Source organism: Sarcophilus harrisii, chromosome 2 (assembly GCF_902635505.1).
Source record: "Sarcophilus harrisii chromosome 2, mSarHar1.11, whole genome shotgun sequence".
Lineage (NCBI taxonomy): Eukaryota > Metazoa > Chordata > Mammalia > Dasyuromorphia > Dasyuridae > Sarcophilus > Sarcophilus harrisii.
This window is the reverse complement of record NC_045427.1, coordinates 130118899-130142184: the sequence shown is the minus strand read 5'-3', so window position 1 is coordinate 130142184 and position 23286 is coordinate 130118899. Positions and strand designations below refer to the sequence as shown.

The 23286-nt window shown below is 35.4% G+C and overlaps 1 protein-coding gene across 10 annotated transcripts in view; it reads left to right on the top strand.

The window, feature by feature from the left end:
- The window catches only part of INTS10 (integrator complex subunit 10), a 47513-nt gene extending 24837 nt beyond the window's left edge, over nt 1-22676 (top strand). For 5 of the 10 annotated variants that reach the window (XM_031950804.1, XM_031950803.1, XM_031950800.1 and 2 more), the window contains 7 exons: nt 366-518; nt 1912-2020; nt 9100-9179; nt 10846-11008; nt 14065-14158; nt 18230-18307; nt 20375-22676. In XM_031950804.1, the coding sequence (XP_031806664.1) occupies nt 366-518; nt 1912-2020; nt 9100-9179; nt 10846-11008; nt 14065-14158; nt 18230-18307; nt 20375-20531 (834 nt within the window). In that variant the 3' untranslated portion in view covers nt 20532-22676. The remainder of the gene's footprint in view (nt 1-365; nt 519-1911; nt 2021-9099; nt 9180-10845; nt 11009-14064; nt 14159-18229; nt 18308-20374) is intronic. The other 5 variants (XM_031950806.1, XM_031950805.1, XM_031950802.1 and 2 more) reach the window with 2 other exon arrangements.
- The last annotated feature ends 610 nt before the right edge of the window (nt 22677-23286 follow it).

The window sequence follows — 23286 nt, the reverse complement described above, 5'->3', positions numbered from 1 at the left end:
TGGAGATTATATTTGATCTCCAATCATTGGTTCTTTGAGGAATTATACCCCTTAAAGACTACAGGTGGTAATTGCAATTTCCCAGAGGTTTTGTGGTTATATTAACCACAAGATTAGTAAGATTCATAGAGTCCTGAAGAGAAACTCTATGCTTTTAGGTAAAATTCTAGAAATTCTGTATAGCTTTAAATAATACAGTTTTACTCTGTTGCAGAATTGCCTTGCTACTTACTGGAAGGTCAAAGCATTGCCAATTCTTTACAATTACTAGACTATTTCTACCTGATTGATGATATAAACTTTTTACAAAATAAAGTTTTCACCCCCTTCTCTAAATGGTATTTCCACTTTTTATGGCTTTGAAGGGGCAGTATAAAAAGGCAATAGCTAGCTTACATCATTTAGCAGCTCTTCAGGGATCACATCCTCAGCAACAGATTACTGGACAAGGAACACTGGAACATCAAAGAGCCCTCATCCAGTTAGCAACCTGTCACTTTGCTCTTGGGGAATACAGAGTAAGTACCATGTGTTTTGTGAACATACCCACAAATGCATTTAGCCATTTCAAGCACTTTTATGTTGTTAGATAATGTTACTTTTCTTGTTTAGTTCACTGCATCTTTATAAAGTTCTAGGCCTTTAGACCCAAAACATTGGAATCATCTTTGGCTATTGACCCTAGACAAGTCATTTAACCTGTGTTTGCCTTAATTTCCTATCTGTAAAATGGGGACCTACCATGCAAGATTGTTGTGAAAATCAAATGAGATAATCATTTTAAAACATATGATTAGTTTGGTGCCTGGCCCAAAGTAAGTGCTATATAAATTAGATATTGTTGTGTTAATAATAACAATAGTAATGTAATATATTTGCTAAAACTTGGAGTTGAATTGAATTATTGGGGAGGCATTATTGTGTAGTGAAAATGGCACTGGATTTTGTTTCATGGGGTCTAGGTTGAGTCCTGCCTTTGCCACTTAATAGGAAGGAAGAGGCCAGTGTTACTGGATCATTGAGTACGTGTGTGGATGGGTTAGTGCAGGTAAGCTATAAGAAGACTGGAAAGTCAGGAGAGGGCCAGATGTAAAGGACTTTGAATGATAAACAGGAGGTTTTTTATTTGATCTTTCTAGTGCTAAGAGACTGCTACAATTAAACTAAGAGAGCTGACATTGTCAAACCTGCACTTTAAAAAGATTAATTTGTTAGGCAAGTGAGAAGTAGACTGGAGTGAGGAGAGATGAGGCAAGAAGACCAACCAGATACTTTTCTATCTAAATCCTATCCTCTCTTCAAAAGGCTATTTCACATCTCATCCCTCCCATGGAGTTTTGCTCTTTATTTTGCTGAACTCCTAGAGCACTTGTGGTTTCTGCTGCACACTTTAGCTTATATTTTATATATCTTTTATAAATAAATGACCACCTTATTAAGTCATTGTGAGAAAAATAGTTTTAAAATCTTATTTAATTGCTATAGAAATGTGAGTGGAACTTTTTGATTCACATATCTTTGGATAGGATGATCTTACCTATATAGCAAGCAATCAGTAAATATTTCTTGGTCTCTTGGTTTATATATTTTGATGTTTTAGCATTGTCACTCCAAAGGGTAGAGCTTATTCCTTTAAAGAGAAAAACTAAACTGATTTAATTTTAGTTTTAATTTCCTCACAAACAATGTGATAATCCCAGAAAGAGAATACACTATCCTGAGATGGTGTTAAACCCTTCAGATAGATATTTTTTGCCCCGTGTTTCTTTTGATTTGTACACTGCTGGTGTTCAATTTGAATCAATTTTTTTAGACAGCTTCAGATCAATCCATATATGCATCTGTCTACATGTGAACATGACATGTAAATATACACATATGTACTTTTTACATTTTTTTTTTTTAATTTAGTTGACGTGTGAAAAAATTCTGGATCTTATGTGCTACATGGTACTTCCTTTCCAAGATGGAGGAAAACCTCATGAGGAACCCTCTAAAGTAAAACCCAAGTTTAGAAAAGGTAAGTTAGAATTAAGTTTGGATTTTATTTTTATTTTGGATCTCAAGAGAATTAAGAGCACTTTTTAACAATTGCTAGTAAAATAACATTATTAATTGTACAAGACTTGACAGTTTTATGCATTTAACTTGACTTGATTTTTTTTCATAGCCTATACCCATCTATGACTTACTAGTAAAGTCATGGGAACTTATTAAAAGTATATATATGAAGGTTAAATATTTAACTAGGCCCAGGTTCTCACAACTAGTATATGTCAAAGGGAGGAATTAAACCCAGGTTCTCTGGGCTCTATGTCATGCATACTTCTGATAAGAGAGGGGTAGTATTGCATGATGGATAAGGACTATTCAACTAAAAGATTTCACTGCAGGCAGATATTAGGTTCTGACCATGATCAAATCACTTGACTTGTCACCAGTCTGCACTGACAACTCCATTCTTGGAGGAAATTTGCTCATCAGAAGTTCCTCTACCAGTGAAACCATAACCTATTCAAAAAGATACTTTTTAAAAGTTTGTGATCCCCTGAACACTGTAATTTGGCATTTGGAAGACTATTTTACACATGCAGTACTTATGCCAGTAAGCTTCCTTTCTGTGTATGTATCTCTTTTTTTTTTTTTTAAATTTAATAGCCTTTTATTTACAGGATATATACATGGGTAACTTTACAGCATTAACAATTGCCAAACCTCTTGTTCCAATTTTTCACCTCTTACCCACCCACCCCCTCCCCTAGATGGCAGGATGACCAGTAGATGTTAAATATATTAAAATATAAATTAGATTGTGTATGTATCTCTAATGCTTCTTAAATTAATGTGACTATGAGCATTTCCCATCAAAGTCCAAGGGCCCTGATAGCTAGGATTGTAGCTAATCTATGTTATGCTTCCCTAGTGGATACTATCATACCAATAATAGCTAAAATAATAATAGGTAGCATTTATAGGTTTGCAAAGCCCTTTGTAAACATTATTTAATTTTACCCTTATAACAACCCTGGGAGGAAAGTGCTATCATTGTTTTACTGATGAAAAAACTGAACCAAATAGTAGTTGTGTGACTTTCCCAGAATTACTCAACTAGTATCTGAGGCTAGATTTGAGTTTAGTTCTTCGTCACTGCATATCTAATACTTAATCTACCATGCCACTTAGCCCCAAAAAATATCAGCTAAAACATCTTTATGAGCAACAAGATGATGAAGTAGATATTTTCTCCAGTTCCCATGTCATCTCAAACTTTTCTAGAAGAAATTTATCCACCAAAGATAAAATAACTTCCAGTGTTCCTCATGGTCTAGGACACCCAGAATCCAAAAGATTAAAAAACAAACAAACAAAAAAAGCAGCAATCTTAAAACCTAGCAACTGATGCTTACTTTCCTTGAGATTACTGTTCTTTCCCTATCTCTCAAGCTACCAGCTCAAAGCTGTACTAATAAAACCAAGGACATAACAGAGACTTAGATGAAAACTCACTCTTGCCAGCATAGAGCACTCCCCCTCCTTCCCTATGTTTCCCTTGTTGTGGAGTCCCTGGCTCCAGGTTTCAAGAGTTTACCCAGGCCTCTACAGCCAATGTGGCCACAGCATTTTATGAGCAAAAGCCTGAGGCAAGGGAACAACCTGGAAGATCTAGGACTACAAAGCCCAGTGCAGGCCAGAGAACTGAGGAACAGAGGGAGTGGGGACAGGAGGATAGGACACCAGGAGAGGGAGGAGAGGATATAATATCGTACTCTGTCAGGTCTAAGGAAAGATTACAGCATCAAAGTGGAGCCAGTTCTAACCACCCAAAAGGCACTTGCGGCAAAGACAGGTTAGTGGGAACTGTAAATTATCTAGTGTAGAAGGAGATGACACTGAGATCCAGCCCCCAAGAAAACCACAATTGGGGGAGAGAACCAGGAAATGAATGATTAGGAACATAAGGAGGAAGTGACTGGGGGAAACTCAAAATACCAAAGGTTTCAGGAAGAAAAAACTTACACTTTGAACAGAGATAAGTCAACAGGAAATAGGGCCTTCAGATCTAGTAAACAAGTTCAGACATCTATGAATGAAGACTGCAAAATAATGGAAATTAATTCAATATTTGATGAGACAGGGAACCTTACAGAATTTGAGGAGAGCATGAAGCAACAAAATACTGTTTCTTGAGTGTTTAAAAGAAAAATGAGAATTTTAAAGACAGAAGTTTACCACCCACCCCACCCCACCACAAAAAAAAATGAGCATAGTAGAAAAACTTGCATCTGCAGTGGCAAACTTCACCAAAGAAATAAAAGAGAAAATACTAGATTGTGAATGCAAATACACAGACATAAAGGACAATCTATAGGAAGAGAAGCAGAAAATAAGAACATTACAAGAAAATAGGTTCACTCTGCAAGCCAAACAGACTGATTGTAGGTCTTCCAGAGAATAGGATTGAGGGAAAAAAATCTTACCATCATGATGAAGAAAATAATAGAAGGGAACTGCTCAGATTCTGATCGTAGAAAATAGAATTCCATTTGAAAGATATCACAGATTGTCTCTAGAAAAGAACCCAAGAACTTCACCTCCTACCCCTCCTAATTATTTCCATCAACCCCAAATTCATCCTGGGCTCTATGTACTGCAAATATAGTTTAACAAAAACATCAAACATCAAAATACCTAGAGGTTAAATTTAATAGTTCAGAAACAAGTCTGGCAAGTCATCAGGAAAAAGACCTTCAAATATAAAAGAAAGAATATTCAAATAATGCAAGATTATTACACACTCATTAGAAAAATGAGGGAATGAAATGTGTTCTGAATAGCAAGGAGATCAAAATGCAGCCATGAGTGACCTGTCTTACAAATATGAATTTAGCCATACAGGACAAAGAAAGATTGTTCAGTAATAAAGAAGAGTTGGAAAAATTTTTAGGAAAAAAACAAATAAAACTTTAACAATTACTTGTTTCTCAACCACCCCAAATCACATAAATTAAGGAGTGAAAAAATGAAACAGCAACAGGATGACAGCAAAAAGATTGATAAGATTTCTTTGTGAATGTACAGAAGGAGACAAGATTAAAGGTAGAAATGGCAATGAAGATGTGGACAGAGTGTATTATGGACAGAACCTATTAACATCCTATATATAGGCGAAATCTGCTTTTTTTTATAAAACTACATTTCATCATAAGGGAAGAGCAGACCAGAGAATAAAGAGAAGTGAATGATGTGCCAGGGCCAATTTAGGGAATAGCAATAAGGAAAAAGTGAACTCTTTGGTTTCGGAGGGGTAGGGGGGGGAAGCTTACAAAGAACTGAATGAAGAGAAGAAAAAAAATTGCAGGGTGGTAGAGGAGGGAGACCTTACTATAGAGAAAGGAGGTAATTCCATTAAAAAATACTTCTATGAGTGAAATGAGATGGTCAATCACTAATGAACTATTGGTGTAGTTGTGAACCAATCCAACTATTCTGGAAGGCAATTTGAAACTATGCTAAAAGGACCATAAAACACTATAACATTTGATCCAGTAATACTCCAATTAAGTTTCCTTCCCAAAAAGGTCATAAAAAAAGAGAGAGAGAAAAGGACCTACACATACAAAAATATTTGTAGCAGCTCTTTTTGTGTTGGCAAAAAAAATTAGAAAATGAAGGGATATCCATCAGTTGAGGAATGGCTGAACAAGTGTATCATATGAATATAATGAAATACTATTGTTCTGTAAGAAATAATGAGCAGGCAGATTTCAGAAAAACCTGGAACTTTTATATGACACAAAGTGTAACATGTAGAATCAGATTATATGCTGTAACAGCAATATTATGCGATGTTCAACTGTGCTTTATGTTCAATTTAGCTCTTCTTATCAACACAGTGATTCAAGACAATTCAAAAGACTCATGATGCAAATGCTGTTCATATCCAGAAAAAGAACTGATGGAGTCTAACAGCAGATCAAAACATGCTGATTTTACTTTCCTTATTTTTTTTTCAGTTTTTTCCTTTTGCAAACTGTAATGGCTTTACAATTTTTTCTTTTACAACAAAACTAATAGGAAATAAGATTTTACATGATTGCACATATAACCTATATCACATTGCTTACCATCTTAGGGAAGGGGGAGCATAGGATGGGAGGAAGAAAATTTGGAACTCAATAAATGTTAGAAATTTTTAAAATAAAATAACTATTTTAAGAAAGAGAGAAGGCTAGTGAAGGGAAATGAATACTGAATAATGGATCAGATCTAGGGAATTTCATGTTTGAAAAATCACCTTGTCCTGATAATGGGAGGAGTTGAATCCTCTAAAGGAATTAGCTGCTGAATGAGCAAGAGAATATGGACACAGGGATTAGATTTCTAGGCAAATGTAGGAAAAAAGGGTCAGTACATAGAATTGGGAAATGAGTAGATGCCCATCAATTGGGGGAATGACTGAATAAATCATTATACCAATATACCATAGTATATGAACGTAATGGAGTATTATTGTTCTATAAAAAAATCATGAACAAGCTGATTTTAGAAAGGCCTGGGAAGATTTACATGAACTGATGCTGAGCAAAACAAGCAGAACCAAGAATACATTGTACGTAGTAACATCAAGAATGTGCATTGATCAACTATGAAAGACTTGGTTCTTTTCAAGGGTTCAGTGATCCAAGGAAATCCCAATAAACTTTGGATAGAAAATACCATTTGCCATCCAGAGAGAGAAGTTTGGAGACTGAATGTAAATCAACACATATTGTGTTTACTTTTTCTTTTTCTTCTGTTTCTTTTTCCTTTTCATGGTTTTTCCCTTTTGTTCTGATTTTTCTCTCCCAACATGATCCATAAAGAAATGTCTGTCTTTAAAAAAAATTTAATATACACATATAACCAGAAAGAAAAGAAAATGAATATTATCAGGGTAAACACTTGCATATTTATTATTCCACACTTTTGTTCTCTATAACAAAGAAAAAGAGTTTGCAAAACTACCCAAATAAATATCCTGCAGCACATACACCATTTAAAAAAGAAAAGAAAAGAAGAAAGAGCCAGGATGAGAAGGTACATCAAATGGGGGGGTGGAGGGGATACAATCTACCATGGGTCAGCATTCTTTCTGATACCTACAATGATTGACATTGTTCTAAGAATGAGTCACAATGGAAAAGTGGAATCCACGGAATAAGTCCTATCAGTAGTGATAGAAAGTACCTAGAGGGGAGAACATAGAATGAATATTTTGAACATTTTGATTGTGTGAGAGAGATCAGATAATTATATTGACCATGAATCAGAGAATAAACAGAAAGAAAAGATGGGTGAAGTGAGAGAAATCCTTTATTGAACAGGGGTGCAAAAAATGAAATTTTAAAATCTGAGAAACAGTACTAGCTAAAAAAACTGGAGAGAAAAAAAAAAGACTAGCTAGGAAGAGTGGAAGGAGAAGTCTACTGAAACAAAAAAAGGAAGTGAAGAGAAATATATAAACATAAAATCAGAAGAGGAAAGAGAACTAGTAAAACCCTAAAAGGAAAAGGACATCAGACAAGAAAAGGGGATCAGTAGTCAGGAGAAATGAGCCACTGAAAATGTGGCCACATTAAAAGATTAAAGTAACTGAAGGACCATAATAGTGTGTTTACTTCAGAAAAGGGAATCTGAACTAAAAAGCTCCTGCACAGACAGATTAATGTAGCTAGGAAAAGACATGAAGTAGTCAAGTGGGAAAATAATCTCTATCACATTTCTCTGCTGAGCATTTGATATGTAAAATATATTAACAATTAATAGATATCTGTGTATGATTAATTCTCCAATAGATATATGATCAAAGGATATGAATAAACACTTCCCAAAAATTGCAAAGTATTCTGAACCACAAGAGTGTGCCAGGTCATTGATAACAAGAGAAATGCAAATCAAAATGTCACTGAACTTTTATCTTTTACTCTGCAAATTGACAAAAATGGCAATACTCAATGTTGGAGGAATTATGGAAAATAATATATTGTTGGTAGAACTATGAAATAGTACAACTATTTTGAAAAGCAGTTTAGAATTATGCAAATAAAGTAAATAAAATGTCCATATCCTTTGAGCTAGAGATTCCATTACTGGGTTTATATCCCAGGGTCTCCATATATTTCAAAATATTTACAGCAGTACTTTTTATGATAGCTAAGTAGACGCCCATCATTTGGGGAATAGCTAAACAAATTGTGATACAAGAAAGGAATATGTTTCTTTGTTGTAAGAAATGATGTGTGTGATGAATCCAGATAAGCTTGGAAAGATTTATAGGAACTGATGAAGAATGAAGTAAGCAGAGCTAGCAATTACAACATAAATGGAACACCTCAAAATTCAAAAGTAAATGTGACAAAATTGTTCAGATCAAGTGGGATTCAAATGAAAAGATGTGAGAGAACATCCCCAACCTTACTCCTGCATGGAAGTGAAAGGTCCATTGATGTAGCACATTATGCATGTTTTCAGACTTTTCAATATACTGATCAATTATGCCTTTTTCCCCCTCTCTAAAAATTTTTTTTGTCTTATGACAACTTTCTGAGGGGAAATGGGACAAGAATATATACATGAGATAAAAGCCCTACCAAAAAAAAAAAAAAAAAAAAAAGCCTATATTCCAAAAGTACTTGAAGATGTTATTTAATTTGAGACATACTGATGGTTGTATGGTTATAAAACATAGTCATTTCTTAGGCTAACTTTTTTTTATTGCTGCTTCATCCTTTCTACTTTGGCATGCCATGTAGCTAGCCCACTAATAATTCCAGCAAAAATCAGGATTGGGGAGAAAAGAAAATAAAACTATTTCTTGCTACTTGTAAAAAAATATTTTAAAAAAATTTTTAAATTCATGCCCCTATTAAAAGGCTTAGATGGGAACAAAGGCTTTTGAATTGTTCCTAGAGTTGTTTCAGTCTCCTGTTGCCATAAATAGTCATGAGCTCTATGTCCTTGACATCATGACTTCTCTCATCTTTTTGACTGAAAACATCTTAAATATTTATATATGTAAAGTTGCATTTGTTTAAGCTAACAAATGTATTTTTTTTTAAGGATCAGATTTGAAACTTCTGCCCTGTACTAATAAGGCTATTATGCCTTATTGTCTACATTTAATGTTAGCCTGTTTTAAGGTAAGTCTAAAGATCTTCACTGGGATTTCTATTAGTTTAAAATACTTTGTAATTTTTTTTATTACTTTTTAAATTTTTTTAAATCAGTAGAGCAAATACATTCTATAACGTTTAATTACATGAGCATTTTATTCAGTATGTACAAAGAAGAATCTTTGTGTAAGGAAGAAGTAATTTTCTTTCAAAGAAATTAGACTAATATTTTTTAACGAAGTTTATTTTGTTTTCAGGTTTGCATTAGCTCCCTTCTATTTTCTATTTCCCTGCTGAGAAAAGAAGCCCTGTTACAAATATGTATAGTAAAGCAAAACAAATTTGCACATTGGCCATGTCCAAAAAATTCTCAATCTTTACATGTTAATTTTAATCTATTTGTTAAAATGTTGAAATTTAGAAATAAGTGGTATGTTTTTTACATCATAATTTGCTTGGCTGGCATGAGGGACTTTCCCCAATGTTATTTTCTTAGATTCCAGAATGCAACATCTGTTAGAAACCATAGGGATCATCTATCAGAGAGAACAGATCTAGCAGGGATAGTGTAGTAACAAGGCAGAATTTCTTACTTGCTCAATTAGCAGTTTAATGGTAAAGCTGGCTCTAGAGCAAAGGCTCTATTCCAAAGTTTTCAAGGGCTTCAAGTAGTAATGGGAATTGCCAAGTTAACATTAATTTAATTTTCCTGTCAGATTTTAAAGTGATGATCATAAAAGATAATATCATGTATGATAACTGCTTCTCCCTTATAGGAGAAGGGCCTGCCTCCATTCTTAGGCTATGAAAGGGCTACCTAATGGAGGGTTAAATTTTATTTTTGTTACTTTCTCATTTTGAGCTAATCACTTTACTTCTTGGGACCACATTTTCCTCATCTTGGTGAGAAAGGCTCTGGACAGGACATCATTAAGCCCCTTCCAGCTCAAAAATTCAGGTTTTAATTTCATGCTTCTTTAGAATGAGAGAGAAAAAAACCTGTTTCCATTAGATTGTGAGCTTCGTGAAGCTAGGAATTGTCTTGCCCCCAAACTTACCACAGAGCCTGGAACTTAATAAATGTTTCAGTCTGATTTTCAGACTGGCTTCTTAGCTAAAACTTCCTCCATGGTTTCTAAATGTTATTTCTATAGTAAAGGTCAATTTTCTTTTAGAAAAGCATTTATGAACTATCATCATTGAGTTTTGACCTGGTACTACACTTGCATTCATATGGATAAACTAGAGATGAAGCAACACACATCATGTTTTGTTTTGTTTTGTTTTCCTAAGATGAAATAAATTGATTATTAGTGAGATTAGTAAGATTGTGCCTTTTGTTCTAGAATAAGTTGTTTTTTATGGATTTTGTGTGTTTTTCTTCCTTTTACAATCTTATGGAAACTTGGTGTAACAAAACAAAGCCTCTGCTTTCTTATTAAATTGGAAACTCTCTAGAGAGATTTTCTGTAGGAATGGAAAGTTAAAGTGTTGTAGTCTCATAGAACAACATAAGAAGTGAATTCTGTTCAACTCATATGGTAGGTGTGTTTTATCATAGGTATGTTTTATCATAGAATTTATACACAGTGTGAAAGGATATATTTAGATGGTTTTTTTCTTAAGGTGATTTTTTCATTTTCTTTTTTTTCCTTTTTCCTTTTTCTTGTTTGATTAAATCCTTGTCTTACAGTTAAGAGCTTTCACAGATAACAGAGATGATATGGCATTGGGCCATGTAATCGTGTTGCTTCAACAAGAATGGCCACGTGGAGAGAACCTGTTTTTGAAAGCTGTCAATAAAATTTGTCAGCAAGGCAACTTTCAGTATGAGAATTTTTTCAACTATGTTACAAGTATCCTTTTTTCATATTAAGCCAATTTTCAGATCCCTTTTTCAAGAATGACTTTTGCATTGTGTATTTTATTTAGTACTGAGTTTTTAAAATTGTTTTCTACCTTGAAAACCATCACTAAAGAGGAGTAGAGAAAATAGAATAGAGATTTTTAAAAGACTTTAAAGATTGTCTTATTTTCAACATTTATTAAGCTAATTTAGAGCAAACTCAAATAGAAACTGATCCCTGCAGGCCACATATTAATGAACATAAAACATTTCTCAGTTATATTTTAATCTGGTTCAGGCATCATTGAGAGTTTTCTAGTTTAAAACTTCTTCTCTAGAACTGGACTTCTTAAACTTTTTCCATGCACAACTCCTTTTCACCTAAGAAATTTCTATGTGATCCCAGGTATATAGACATAAAATAGATATACACATCTAACATTTACTGATAATAAATCATAATTTTGTAACAGTATGAGAAATTAGGCTCTACAGTGTAGTCAGTTGATACTAGGGAAGATACATAAATAAATAAAAACGTAGTTCTGCTTACATGAAGCATTGAGTCCAATATAGGAAATGACATATTAATGTGACTGTAGTACAAAACAGAATGTGATCATTGCATAAAAGAGGTGTGAGATGGTCAAGAAAGAAAAAATTATGGACATCAGGAAAAGCTATATTATGTGGAAGAGGTAGCAGGTGAGCTGGGTTTTGAAGGATACCTAGGAACTTAACAAGTACAGATAAAAAGGAAAGCATTAAAGGCTTAAAGAACAGTATACATAAAAGCAGGAAGGTATGGGATATGAAAGAAGGAGTAAAAGATGTCAGAGCAGTGATCCAAAGGTCATCTTTTAATAAGAAGCTTCAGTGCTCTTCAATCAGTGGAACGTGTGGTCTGTGAGTGCTAGTCAGCCCAAGCACTTCATAGTGGCTGCTTCTAGTCAAGGGGTGGCCCTCTTCCTTTCTTCTAGCCACAATATGCCAGTTTTGTCATTTGTTAGGATTTTGGCTCCCCTTGGAATATAATTAGCTGTTTTGCCCTATGATATCCATTTCTGACATGGAGTATCCATCTCCTAAAAGTTGCTGTCAAGCTGCTCCTCATTCTTTTCTTTAACAGCTAATGTATTTTTGGCATATTTTTACTCATGAGCTTTTAAAAATTGAAGTTAATTCATTCAAACAGCAAACATTTACTAAGTTTCTGTGTACTAGGCATTGGGCTGAACATACTTAATCTAAAGCTACCTAGTTATCTCTTAATTGCCAAATGTGATAGTCTTTCCTCACTTGATCTATCCACTTGCAGTATTTAATGCTATTAAGCACCTTCTTCCTGGCTACTGTCTCCTCTTTTGGTTTTTGTGACACTGTTCTCTCCCAGTTCTCTTACTTGTTTGAAGATTATTTTTCAGTCATCTTTGCTGGCACAAAGTCCAGATCACACAACTTCCCAAACTTCCCAAGCAGCTTTCCAAAGTTTTGCCCAGACCCTCTTCTCCCTCTTAGTAACTTCATCCATTCCCATTGGTTTAATCATCATTTCTATGCAGATGATTAATATCCAGCCCCAATTTCTCCCTTGAGCTTGAATTTCACATTATCAGCTTCCTATGAGATATTTCAAAACAGGGGTTAACATATCTAACTAAAAATGTACAAAACAACTCATTAGCTTCCCCCTCAGCTTTCTCTTATTCCTAACTTCCCACCTTCTTTATAGTCTCCCAGATTCATAACTTCAACATTATCCCCAACTCCTTTTTCCTCGTGAATTCAAATGGCTGCTAAAATTTTGCCATTTCTAAGTCTATCAATGTCTCTCAAATCAGACCCATTCCTTCCATTTACATTCCTACCTAGTCTTAATCATTCATTGGGTTTTGGCCATAGTCAAACTGAGACCTTTTAAAGACCTTAGCTTAAAAAGTCCAACATCTGCAATCTCCAGCCTTCCTGACGTATGTATGTCCACTGGACCCAGATGGCTCTGAAGGGGAAAGTGAGGCAGATGACCTTGCACAGCCCTCCCTCGATGAAATTCAATTCACTGGCATGTTAAGCATCACCTCCCTGACGTTGTGGTTCTCTTTAAGAACAAAAGACAGACAATACCCTGTCTTTAATATTATTGCAATATCCTATTAACTGTTCTCTCTGCCTCTCAAGTCTCCCTATTCCAGTTCATTCTATACACTGCTGCCAAAGTTATTTTTCCTTAAACATACATCTGACCTTGGGACTTCCCTGCTCAACTTCCCTGTTTAGCTCATAAACCTATAGAATCTGGCCCCAATTTCTAGGATCAAGTAAAAGAATTTTTTTTTTAAATAGGAGAAACCTATCTGTTTTTAAGTGATAGGAAAGTAGCCCACTGATAAAAAGAGGATGATAGAAAAAAAAAAAAAGAATAATTGATGGTACAACCTTCCAGAGGGGAATAAAAGAGATAGACTTGGTAAAAAATGTTACATTCAGTTTTTTAAATTAAATTTTAATTTTTACAATAAACAGAAATCAGTTTTCTCTTTCTTTTTCCAACCATGCAAAGTGGAGAAAGAACCTCGTAATAATAACATAAGTAGTTAGCCAAAATAAATTTCTTCATTGGCTCTATCAAAAAAAAAAAAAGTATGCTTAATCCTGCACCCTAAATCTATCACCTTTTTATCAAGAGAGAGAGAGCATGAAAATCTCTACTTCAGAGACTGATATAAAAGATAAGAGAATGAGGAATGATAAATGATTTTTTAGATAAGACTTGAAGGGAGAAGGCACATTTAACAGCTCTCTTCAGTACTGTGGGAAGCAAATTCTTCTGTTTAAGGTAGTTTAGAAGAACAGAGAAGATTAGTCTATTGATGAAAACATGGGGTAGCTAGACTGTTTAATTATTACATATATAGAAGGTGATTATTCCAGTGCTCCTTGGTTTTGATCTTGTCATTTCTAGCTCAAAGGAGTAATATTTCTTTATTCATTAGAATACTTAGCTAATTTATTATCACTAGTATCATATGTAAAGTTTTGTGGCAAACCCTGAACTTAGGCCTACAGATATAGACATGCTGGAAGAATTTGCTTATTTGAGAACCCAGGAAGGTGGAAAAATCCATTTGGAATTACTGCCCAATCAAGGAATGCTAATCAAGTAAGTGACATTAATGCCATTTTAAGATTTAACTATTTCTTGCTAGAAGACTTTGCGTAACAAATAACTGCTTTTTAAATCATTTGCTTGAATTTTTTGTGTGTATTGTGGGAAATATCTTTATAATAATGTATTTCTAAAATCTTTTAAAAAGATAAAAGTCCAGGTCTGAGTCTCAGCTTCTATGAACAGAATTAGGTTTGGGAAACATTTTGAAAGCTTAAGTTTTCACAGTGACTTTCTAATTTCTAATATGACATTCATTATTTTTATGGTGTTACTTCTGTCATTTTTCAGAGGTGTTTCACTACACAAAGGTCTCGTTTGTGGTTTCTTTTATTTTTCCTTTCTTAAATGTACAGACTTGATAGAATTATAGGCTTTGGAGCTAGCAGGGTCCTTTAGAGTCATCTAGTCTCTTCCTCTTGTTTTACAAATGGCCCTTGAGAAAAAGACTTGTTCAAGGCCATAGACAGGTAATAAATAGATGGGCTGGGACTGAATCTGAGAGCTTTTGACTCTTCTTGCCACCAGCACCACTCACACACTTCATTGGCCATTGAAGCATTTCAGTTTTTTAAAATGGAAAAAATCTTTGCTCCTCTTTGCTGGAGGCAAAAAATTCCCAAAGACTAGCAACTGTGTCATATATACAAATAGCTGTTGAATTGCAAGTTTTGCTTAGTCAGTAGGAATTTGTTAAATTCCTACTACGTGCTAGATACTGTGCTAAATAAGTACTCAACTCTAACGTAGCACAAAATAAATAGTTAAGCCTGGTACCTCCTGGAGAAACTACAGTCTTATTTGAAATTTATTCTTTTCAATAAATATTTATTGATGAGAAAAAGACACAGCAGTAAGTGTGATTCTTCCCCCTGCCCCCTTACCACAACCAAGTCAGCAACCCTTCAGATTATTGAATAAGTCACAGAACTTCCTCTGCTGCGCAGCACTAGTTCTAGTTTGAATAATTGTGTACTCTGAGTTTTTGTTTTTGCTGTTCCCAAAGGTCAGTATTATGGTCACTTCAAGAAAACAAGTCCTTAGTTAAAACAGATGGAAAAGGATTAAATCATTGGCTTTGGTCAAGATTCTTTCCTCTTCACTATGGAATTGATGAGTTCTCAGTTAACAGAAAGACAATACTTTCCCCCTCTTTCTCTCTTTACCTTCAGACCTTCCATTCTCTGGATTCTTATTATTAATTTCTCAGGGATTTAGAGTGGAAAAGGAATGTTGTCTTTGGCCAGTAAGTTCGCTGAGTTAATTTGGAAGATGGCATGCTATCTAGTAGCAACTGTGCTTCCCCTTTCCTTCCCCACACTTATAAGAGACCATAGGAGAGAAGTAAACTTTTGCAAAGAAAGATACTGAAGACACAAAGAATTAGTAAGAATTAAATGAGGCACGTTTGTTTTCCCTGTGCTTTTTTAAAGATTGGAAAATAGACATTGCAGTTGCTTTTTGACTGATTCTCTCAATGACATGAGAACCTCTCTCAATGAAAAATGTTCACAAATAAAAACTATTGTTTTTATTTTGGAGATAAGAGATCACTGGTGTGGTTTTTTAACTATTTGCTTTAATCTTGTCAAGTCATCAAGCACTTATTAAGCATCTTCCATCTGCCAGATATTGTGCTAAGTGCTAGGGATACAAAAAGAGCCAAAGGACAATCCCTGTTCCTAGGGACTTCACAGTCCATTCTGTTGGGGGAAACACCACGCACACAGTGGTGTACAAACAAGAAGGAAACAAGATAATTTAGATGATCTCAGCGTGAAAGCACTAATATTAGAGGGCATCATCAGGAAAGGTTTCCTATGCAAAACAGGATTTGAGCTGGGAACCAGAGGAATCCAAGAATTTCAGGAGGCAGAGCTGAGAAGAAGGCATTTGAGGAATGGGAGACAAGCCAAGAGATGCAGCATCTCATGCGAGGAATAGCCAAAATATTTCCCCACCAAATGATTTATTCAAGCCAGACAAAAAGTCACAGAGGAGATGTCCTAGAATGCAGACAAGCCCCAGACAGGGGAGGTGTCTGGAGGAGAAGGGAGAGTCAAGGTTAGCCCCAGAGAGCCTATATCCACAGGAGATCCTGAGGGTAAATTAAGGACTTTTGCTCCTAGCTGATATTTGCATAGCCTTTGAAGATTTGTAAAGTGTTTGTCGAATTTGTACCTTGATTCTTCACTGCAAACCTCTGTGAGAGACATGCTGGTTTTATCTCCATTTTAAAGATTGGGAAAGTGAGACTCAGAAGGTATAAGATGCTTGCTTGTGATCACATAGCTAATTTAATATGTAGAGAAGTAGGATTCAAATCCAGAAATTTACTGATGCTAAGTCCATTATCCTTTCCAGGACACCAGCCTTCATTTTAAGAGCAACTGACACCATTTCCTACATGCTGGGCCTTGTTTTCAATTCTTGAAAACAAATAAACAGCAAGTTATCTGAGTGGGAGTCAGGATGGGGTTGGACTCTCCCAATACTTCTGGGACCTTTACTTAATAGTTTGGCACGATGAAATTTGCCTAATATACTTGGTGGACGTCTTATAGTCATTCTAAAATCTCTATCTAATCTAAACTGCAATAGCAAGGAGAACAGATGCAACAATAAGAAATTCAGAAAGACACCTGAATAAAAATGCATTGACTTCCTTTGATTTATAAAATTATTTCAAAAAGCTGTTCCAGACATAATGAAAAGCTGTTTATATTACTTTGCACCCTTTGTAGTTGTAAACTGTTAAGCTACATGGTCATAATTTTAAAGTGCAGAATTAAGATCTTGTAAATAAAAGAACAGAGAAGATGGTAATAAAATCTGTGGTCAACTTGTAACCTATCTTTAGGTTTAGTTCTCTCTGTAGAAGTGGAAATATGAGCATCTTCTGCAGAAAACACCCGGTTTGCTCAGGTAGTTTATGCTAAATCAGGAAAAACTTCAATCTTAAAAATAGGTAAAAGGCAATTGCGAAAATATCTAGGTCACAAATGAATTGGACCCATTGTATAGCTGCCTTTTTCCATTACTTTCAGAAGCTATAAGGTAGTCGATATATATGGTATACTATTTGTGGAACAGTATAAAGATACTGTTAACAGCTTTGGACATTTTATTCACTCTTCCCTTCGCTGTAGGACTGTCAAAGTTGTTTCAGATGTGGTACATCCAAAAAGGATGAAAGGTGAAAGAGATATATTTTTTTATTCTTAAAACAGGGATTCTTAATTTGGGGGATCAAGGGATCCTTTTTGGCCATCTACTGAAGCCTCTGAATGCTTTCTCAGAATAATGTTTATTATCCATGTTCAAAAGTGAAGGAAATGCTCCATTTCAGTTACAGGTTAGCAAAAATAGAATTGTGATTTTTTTTTTTTTTAATCCCATCTGAATTCATGGTTGGATCCCTTGGAGGTCCATGGACTCCAAGTTAAGAGTCTGTGACTTAAAGGTTTTTTACTTATATATTTAAGAAAGGAGTTTATACATGTCTGCCATATTTTTTATAGTTGGATCAAGCTAGAATGAAATAAGCAGTATTGGTATGTTTATGCTTTGCTTTCAGTGGAATACTGTGTGTGCCATGTAATCACTCAGCACTGAATTATCTCCTAATTAAACCTTGACATAATTGCATTTGAAAGATTTTGTCAGTATATAGGTTTGGACTTTGTGAGAAAAAGAATGAGTGGGATTTAAAAATTAACTTTTTTACTGTGTAGTTCCTTTCCCACTGCAAATTCATCATGCTCAACTTCCTCACTGCTCTCTTTGGACACCATGCTGATCTTGAGACTCAGTTCAAATCAAATTCTACTAAGTAAAACCTGGACAATATTCCATCAGTGGGCATCATGAAAATGGATGGTGGCTTTGCTCCCTTCCTTTTTAGCACATAGCTGGACTAAGGTGGTTGTTGCAGGTTTAAAAAAAAAAAAAAAAAAGCACTCATGGTCTCCTTCCAGCTCTCTCTTGTATTTTCTCTGGAGTGTTTTACAGTACAGGGTGAGTCGGTGTGGGTGTTTGAATGCTGCTGTTTGCTGTTTTTTAAAGGCCTTCTAGCCCTCCCATGGGGTTACTGCAGCAGGAATTCATACCTGTACTACAGCCCAGCATACAGACTGCTGACAGGTACCAAGTGGGAAAAAACACACCTGCTCATAGTGTGCTGTTTCGTCAACATGTTGTACTGCCCATGGTTTTCAGCTCTCTGTTACCCAGTGCCCTCATCCATGCTTTTCTTTTAATTTATTCTGCATTCCTCAGCAAACCATCTGGTTGTAATATTGTAACATTTCTTATTTTTATCCATAAGTTGACAGTGTGTGTGTGTGTTCAATTTAATATTCACCACCAAATTAAAACTGAAATGAAGATAATATGAAACTGTTATTAGATTATACTAGTTTAAGTGCCGGTCTAAGATGTTAGCTTATTTTTTAAAACAAGTTCTCTTTTCTAAATATAGGTAAGATTTACCAGCCTTTTGTTTTGGCTACAGTTTTAGTCTTTTTCTTTTTTTCTTTTTTGTTTCTTCTTTCCCTTATCTAATTAGAGATCATAGATACAGAGCTGGAAGAGAGCTTATCTAACTCACCTATTTTAAGATCATGAAACTGAGGTTCTAGAGGTTAAAAGACTTGTCTAGGTGGCATAGGATTGGAACCCAGTTTTTCTAAGACTAAATTCACTATTTTTAATAGGCTGGATTTCAACATTTTTCCCCCCTCGCCATTGGCAGTTTCTTTAGAGTACACTATTCCTGATTTAAGTACTGAATAGGACAGACTGTCATAGTAGCTTTTTATCATTTAAGCTACTTGGGGGTTTTCTAGCAGTGGGGATAGATTTGTCTGTGTCACCCATACACTGACTTTGTTAATGGTAGAATCAAACCTTTTATTCAATGTTATGACATAAAAGTCAGGCTGCAGTTGGTCTGTTGCTCTGGAATACAACTTTCCTAGATGTGAAGTTAACTGACCTAGAGGAGAAAACCCTTGACACTGATTCATCTTCTTAGTACTGTCCCCTACCTAAACTCAATCACCAGTCCTAACTCAGATACCTTGAATGGATCAGTACGTTATCTCTGATAAACCTAGAAGGAATTAGGTCTCTTGTAAATTGTACCAAAGACTTCCTACCATGAAACTACTTCCCTGAAGCAAGCAATTTAAAGCTTCCTGCTTATGATACAGGGTGTGACTTTTGATTGTGGCACCTGTAATGTTTGTTATTCTAGCTGAAGTTATTTTTACTTCACATCATAAAAAATAGATAGTTTATAAGCAATTTTTAGTTATGCAAATGTATAACTCCATTCTACATCACTTTTATAATAATGGAATCAAGGTGACTTCTTGTTTGAATTTATCTAAATTTGACCAATCAGTGAAATAGTAAAGCTAGGACCCATTTCCCCATAGCTATTGATTCCTGCTCGTTTATTTTATTCATTGGTAAGAATTTGTTTTATTGGATTTTCTCTGTTCTTTCTCTTCTTATTTAAGGAACTTTTAAGTATGCTCTTGATGGCATCCCAAAATGTTACACCACCTCAAACTTTCCTGTTCATCTCCACCCCCAAGATCTCACAAGTGCCAAATGTGTGGCAGTTTTGTGAAAGATTGTAAGGGCTGCTGCCACGCCATTGAATTACTGAGCCTACTGCACTCCTGCTTGATTTGCCTGGTTTTTGCTCAGAGTCTCTGACCTCTTTGCCAATTGTCATTGCTGTTCCAAAACAGAGCTAAGTTTAGATGGTTCCTTTCCTTGGTTCCACTTCCAAGGTGAGCTCCCAGAAATGACAGTGAAGGCCTTGCACATGTAAGGGGGAATCTTCCCCTGTTGGACTCAAGAGCTTCAATTGTTTAGCAGGAGACAAGGATTAAAAAACAAAACTAAATTTTAACCAGTCAAATGTACCTATGCCTTTTTTATAAGGGGAAAATGGTGAAGATAACTTTTGAAGATGCTCATCTATCTTTAAAAATTTGGGTAGTATTTTATGTTTTATTGTTTTGGTTTTTTGTTTGGTTTGGTTTTTTAAGGATTTTTTTTATTTTTCTTTTACTGGCTTAACTCTCTTAAATAGAAGGCAGTTTTATGTATTAGACTTTACTCTTTGGGATTTATATGGTTTCAGGCATAGATGATAATCCTTTTTTCTCTTTGTTTTCCTGTTGCTAACTTCAGGCATCACACAGTAACCAGGGGTATCACCAAAGGTGTAAAAGAAGATTTCCGCCTGGCTATGGAGCGCCAGGTGTCCCGCTGTGGCGAGAATTTGATGGTCGTACTCCATAGGTTCTGCATTAATGAGAAAATCTTGCTGCTTCAGGCTCTGGCCTAAATGAAGCGATTCCCATGAGCACAGTTTTCTTTACTAGAAGTTGTGATCAATAACACTGTGGCTTTATGACTCTAAAAAGAAATCATCTGAATGCTAACTTTAGTTGCTTTTAATGTGGAACACAAAAGTCTAAGAAGGTATTTCTATTTTTAAATCCCATTTTTTGTAACTTTTATAAAAGAAGAGTAAAAAACATTTTGTAAATAAAACCCATCCTTAAAAAAACTTTGTGAGTGAATGAAAAAGCATTTATTAAGCACGTGCTAGGCTGTGTGCTAAGCCCTGGGAACTTTTCAAAGATAGGCCCTTCCCTCGAGGAGCTCACAAGGGGAGGGATGCACAAAGCAGTAGGGAGATGGTGAGAGAATCTGTGGAGGCCTGCATGGCCTGAGAAGCTGATACAAGGCCTGGTACCTGGGCCTGGCCTGCAGACATTTGGGGCTGAAGTGCATGCGCCCAGGCACCAGTCAGCTGGATTGGGGGCTCAGGTTAGAGTTCCAAAGCTCCACACATATTCTGAAGTGTTGGCCTTTCCAGGGAACCCTGTTCAAAGCAGCTCCTTTGTAATTTGGCAAACATTACAGCCAGCAGTCTGAGGCGTGACTGGACTTGGTAGTGAACTTTCAGGGTATGGATAGATAACCTTGCGGCATCCTGCCAGAGGACACATTGCCAAAGTTCTCACTGTTGGCAGAAGTACTTTTCTACATCATTCAGATCGTTAGATAAAAGAAATTCGGTTTGTATTTTGAGAAGCTTTAATTTTAAGTTGTGATCATTCAGAGTGTAGTAGGTTCCGCTCCCAGGACCCTTATTCCCCCAGTTGATATAAGGACAAGAGGGAACAAAGGCAAGTGCCAGCTGGACCACCTGGCGCAGAACCGAGCAGGCTCTCAGTTCTGTCAGATTGGGAGGAGTAAGCCACGCTTTGGGGAGGGGAAGGAAGAACTTGCCAACTAGTACGTATATTTTGGAGAAATACAAATCATTCTCCTTGAATATAAGCATAGTAAATATAGTGACCTAAAAATGAATCCAAAGTTCTGTTGTAGGTGACAAAAACAATGCAAAAAAGGAGTTAGGATTTCAGTGGCTCAAAATAGAAGTTTAAAACCCTTGTCAAATACTATACAGTCATCTGACTAGAACAAAAGTAGTGATTACAGATACTTGCTATTATCAGCAAAAAAGCCTACAATCATTGAAAACTTTTAGTTTATTTTTTAAGTGTTAGTTTCTAATACGCTGTATTAGTGCATTATGAATATGTGATCAGGTCTTTTTAAATCATGACATGTTTCATTCTATGCCTTATTTCTAGTTAAATATGCTCCTGTGGCTCAGTGTGTAGAGCCTGGGCCTGGAGTCAGGAAGCCCTGGATTCAAATCAAGTCTCTGATAACTTATAGCTAGATGACCCTAGGTGAGTTACTTAACCCTGTTCACCTCAGTTTCCTCATGTGTAAAAGGGGTAATGATAATAGCCCCTACCTTATAGAGTTGTTTTGAGGAATAAATGGCATCACATATAAAGTGCTCAGCATAGTGCCTGGTATACATTGGTGCTGTATAAATGCTTATTCTTTTACTCTTGTTCCCCCTCCCCTAACCCCTTATTCAGATAATTTGATTATCTTTTGGGCAGCACACATCAAATCTATGTACTTTGGATCCAAAGTTGCTGTTTGCAGGAAAACAAGATCATTTGCCTTCAGTGACTAGTTCCAGTTCAGAGGCCAGTGGGTTTTGGCTGTTTTTAGGACTGGGTAAAGTAAAAAGGTTATTTTGACAGTCTGCTTATCTATGGACCAGGCACACTGCTCATGTGGCATGGATGAAATGAAAAGAATCCATCCCTTTGTCTTTTATATCTAGTTCAGCAAACATTTTATTAAGTGCCTACTGTTTGCAAGGCACTGTGCTACATCACAGTGTGTGTTGAACATCAGTGATGAAGATGATATTGTATTTTTGTGCCAACAAAGCAAGGATTTTTTTCTTTTTTTTACTAAAAGCAAACAAACTGAATGGGGGCTGGGGAGAAGGAAGAACGATCTAATAACTTTGGATATGCTTATGATAGAAGTACATTTAAATTGCATTTAGATGCTAAAATAGTAAAAAAAAAAAAAAAAAAAAAAAAAAGTTTTATATTTTCCCCCAGTTATATTCAAAACAAAACAAAAAATTAACATTTGTTTCCAGAATTTTTGAGTTCTAGGTTCTCTCCTTTATCCCTACCCACAATTAAGAAACCAACTTGTGAAGTTATGCAAAACATTTCCATAAAGGTCAAGTTGTGAAAAGAAAAAGAAAAAAAAAACCCATAGATCTCCCACCTTATTGAAAATAAAAATCCTCAAGAAAAAAATTAAGTTAAAAAAAAGAGAAATGGAAAATGCTTTGATCTGTACTCAGATACGATCTCTGGGTATGGATAGGATTTTTCATAATAAGTCCTTCAGAGTCGTCATGGATAATTGTTATACTGAGAATAACAAAATCATTCACAGCTGGTCATCCCACAGCATTGCTTTGTATATATAGTATATTTCACTTTGCTTGAGTTCATGGAGGACTTTCCAAGGTGTTTTTTTTTTTCCTTCCTGAGAGCATCCTACTCATCATTTTCCATAGATCAATAATATGAAATGGTAAAAATTTTAAACAGTTCATTCTCATTGTTTTTAACCTTCAACATATTGGTGACACACTAATTTTTAGTTGGTGCTCTCTAATTTCATGCATTGCATTT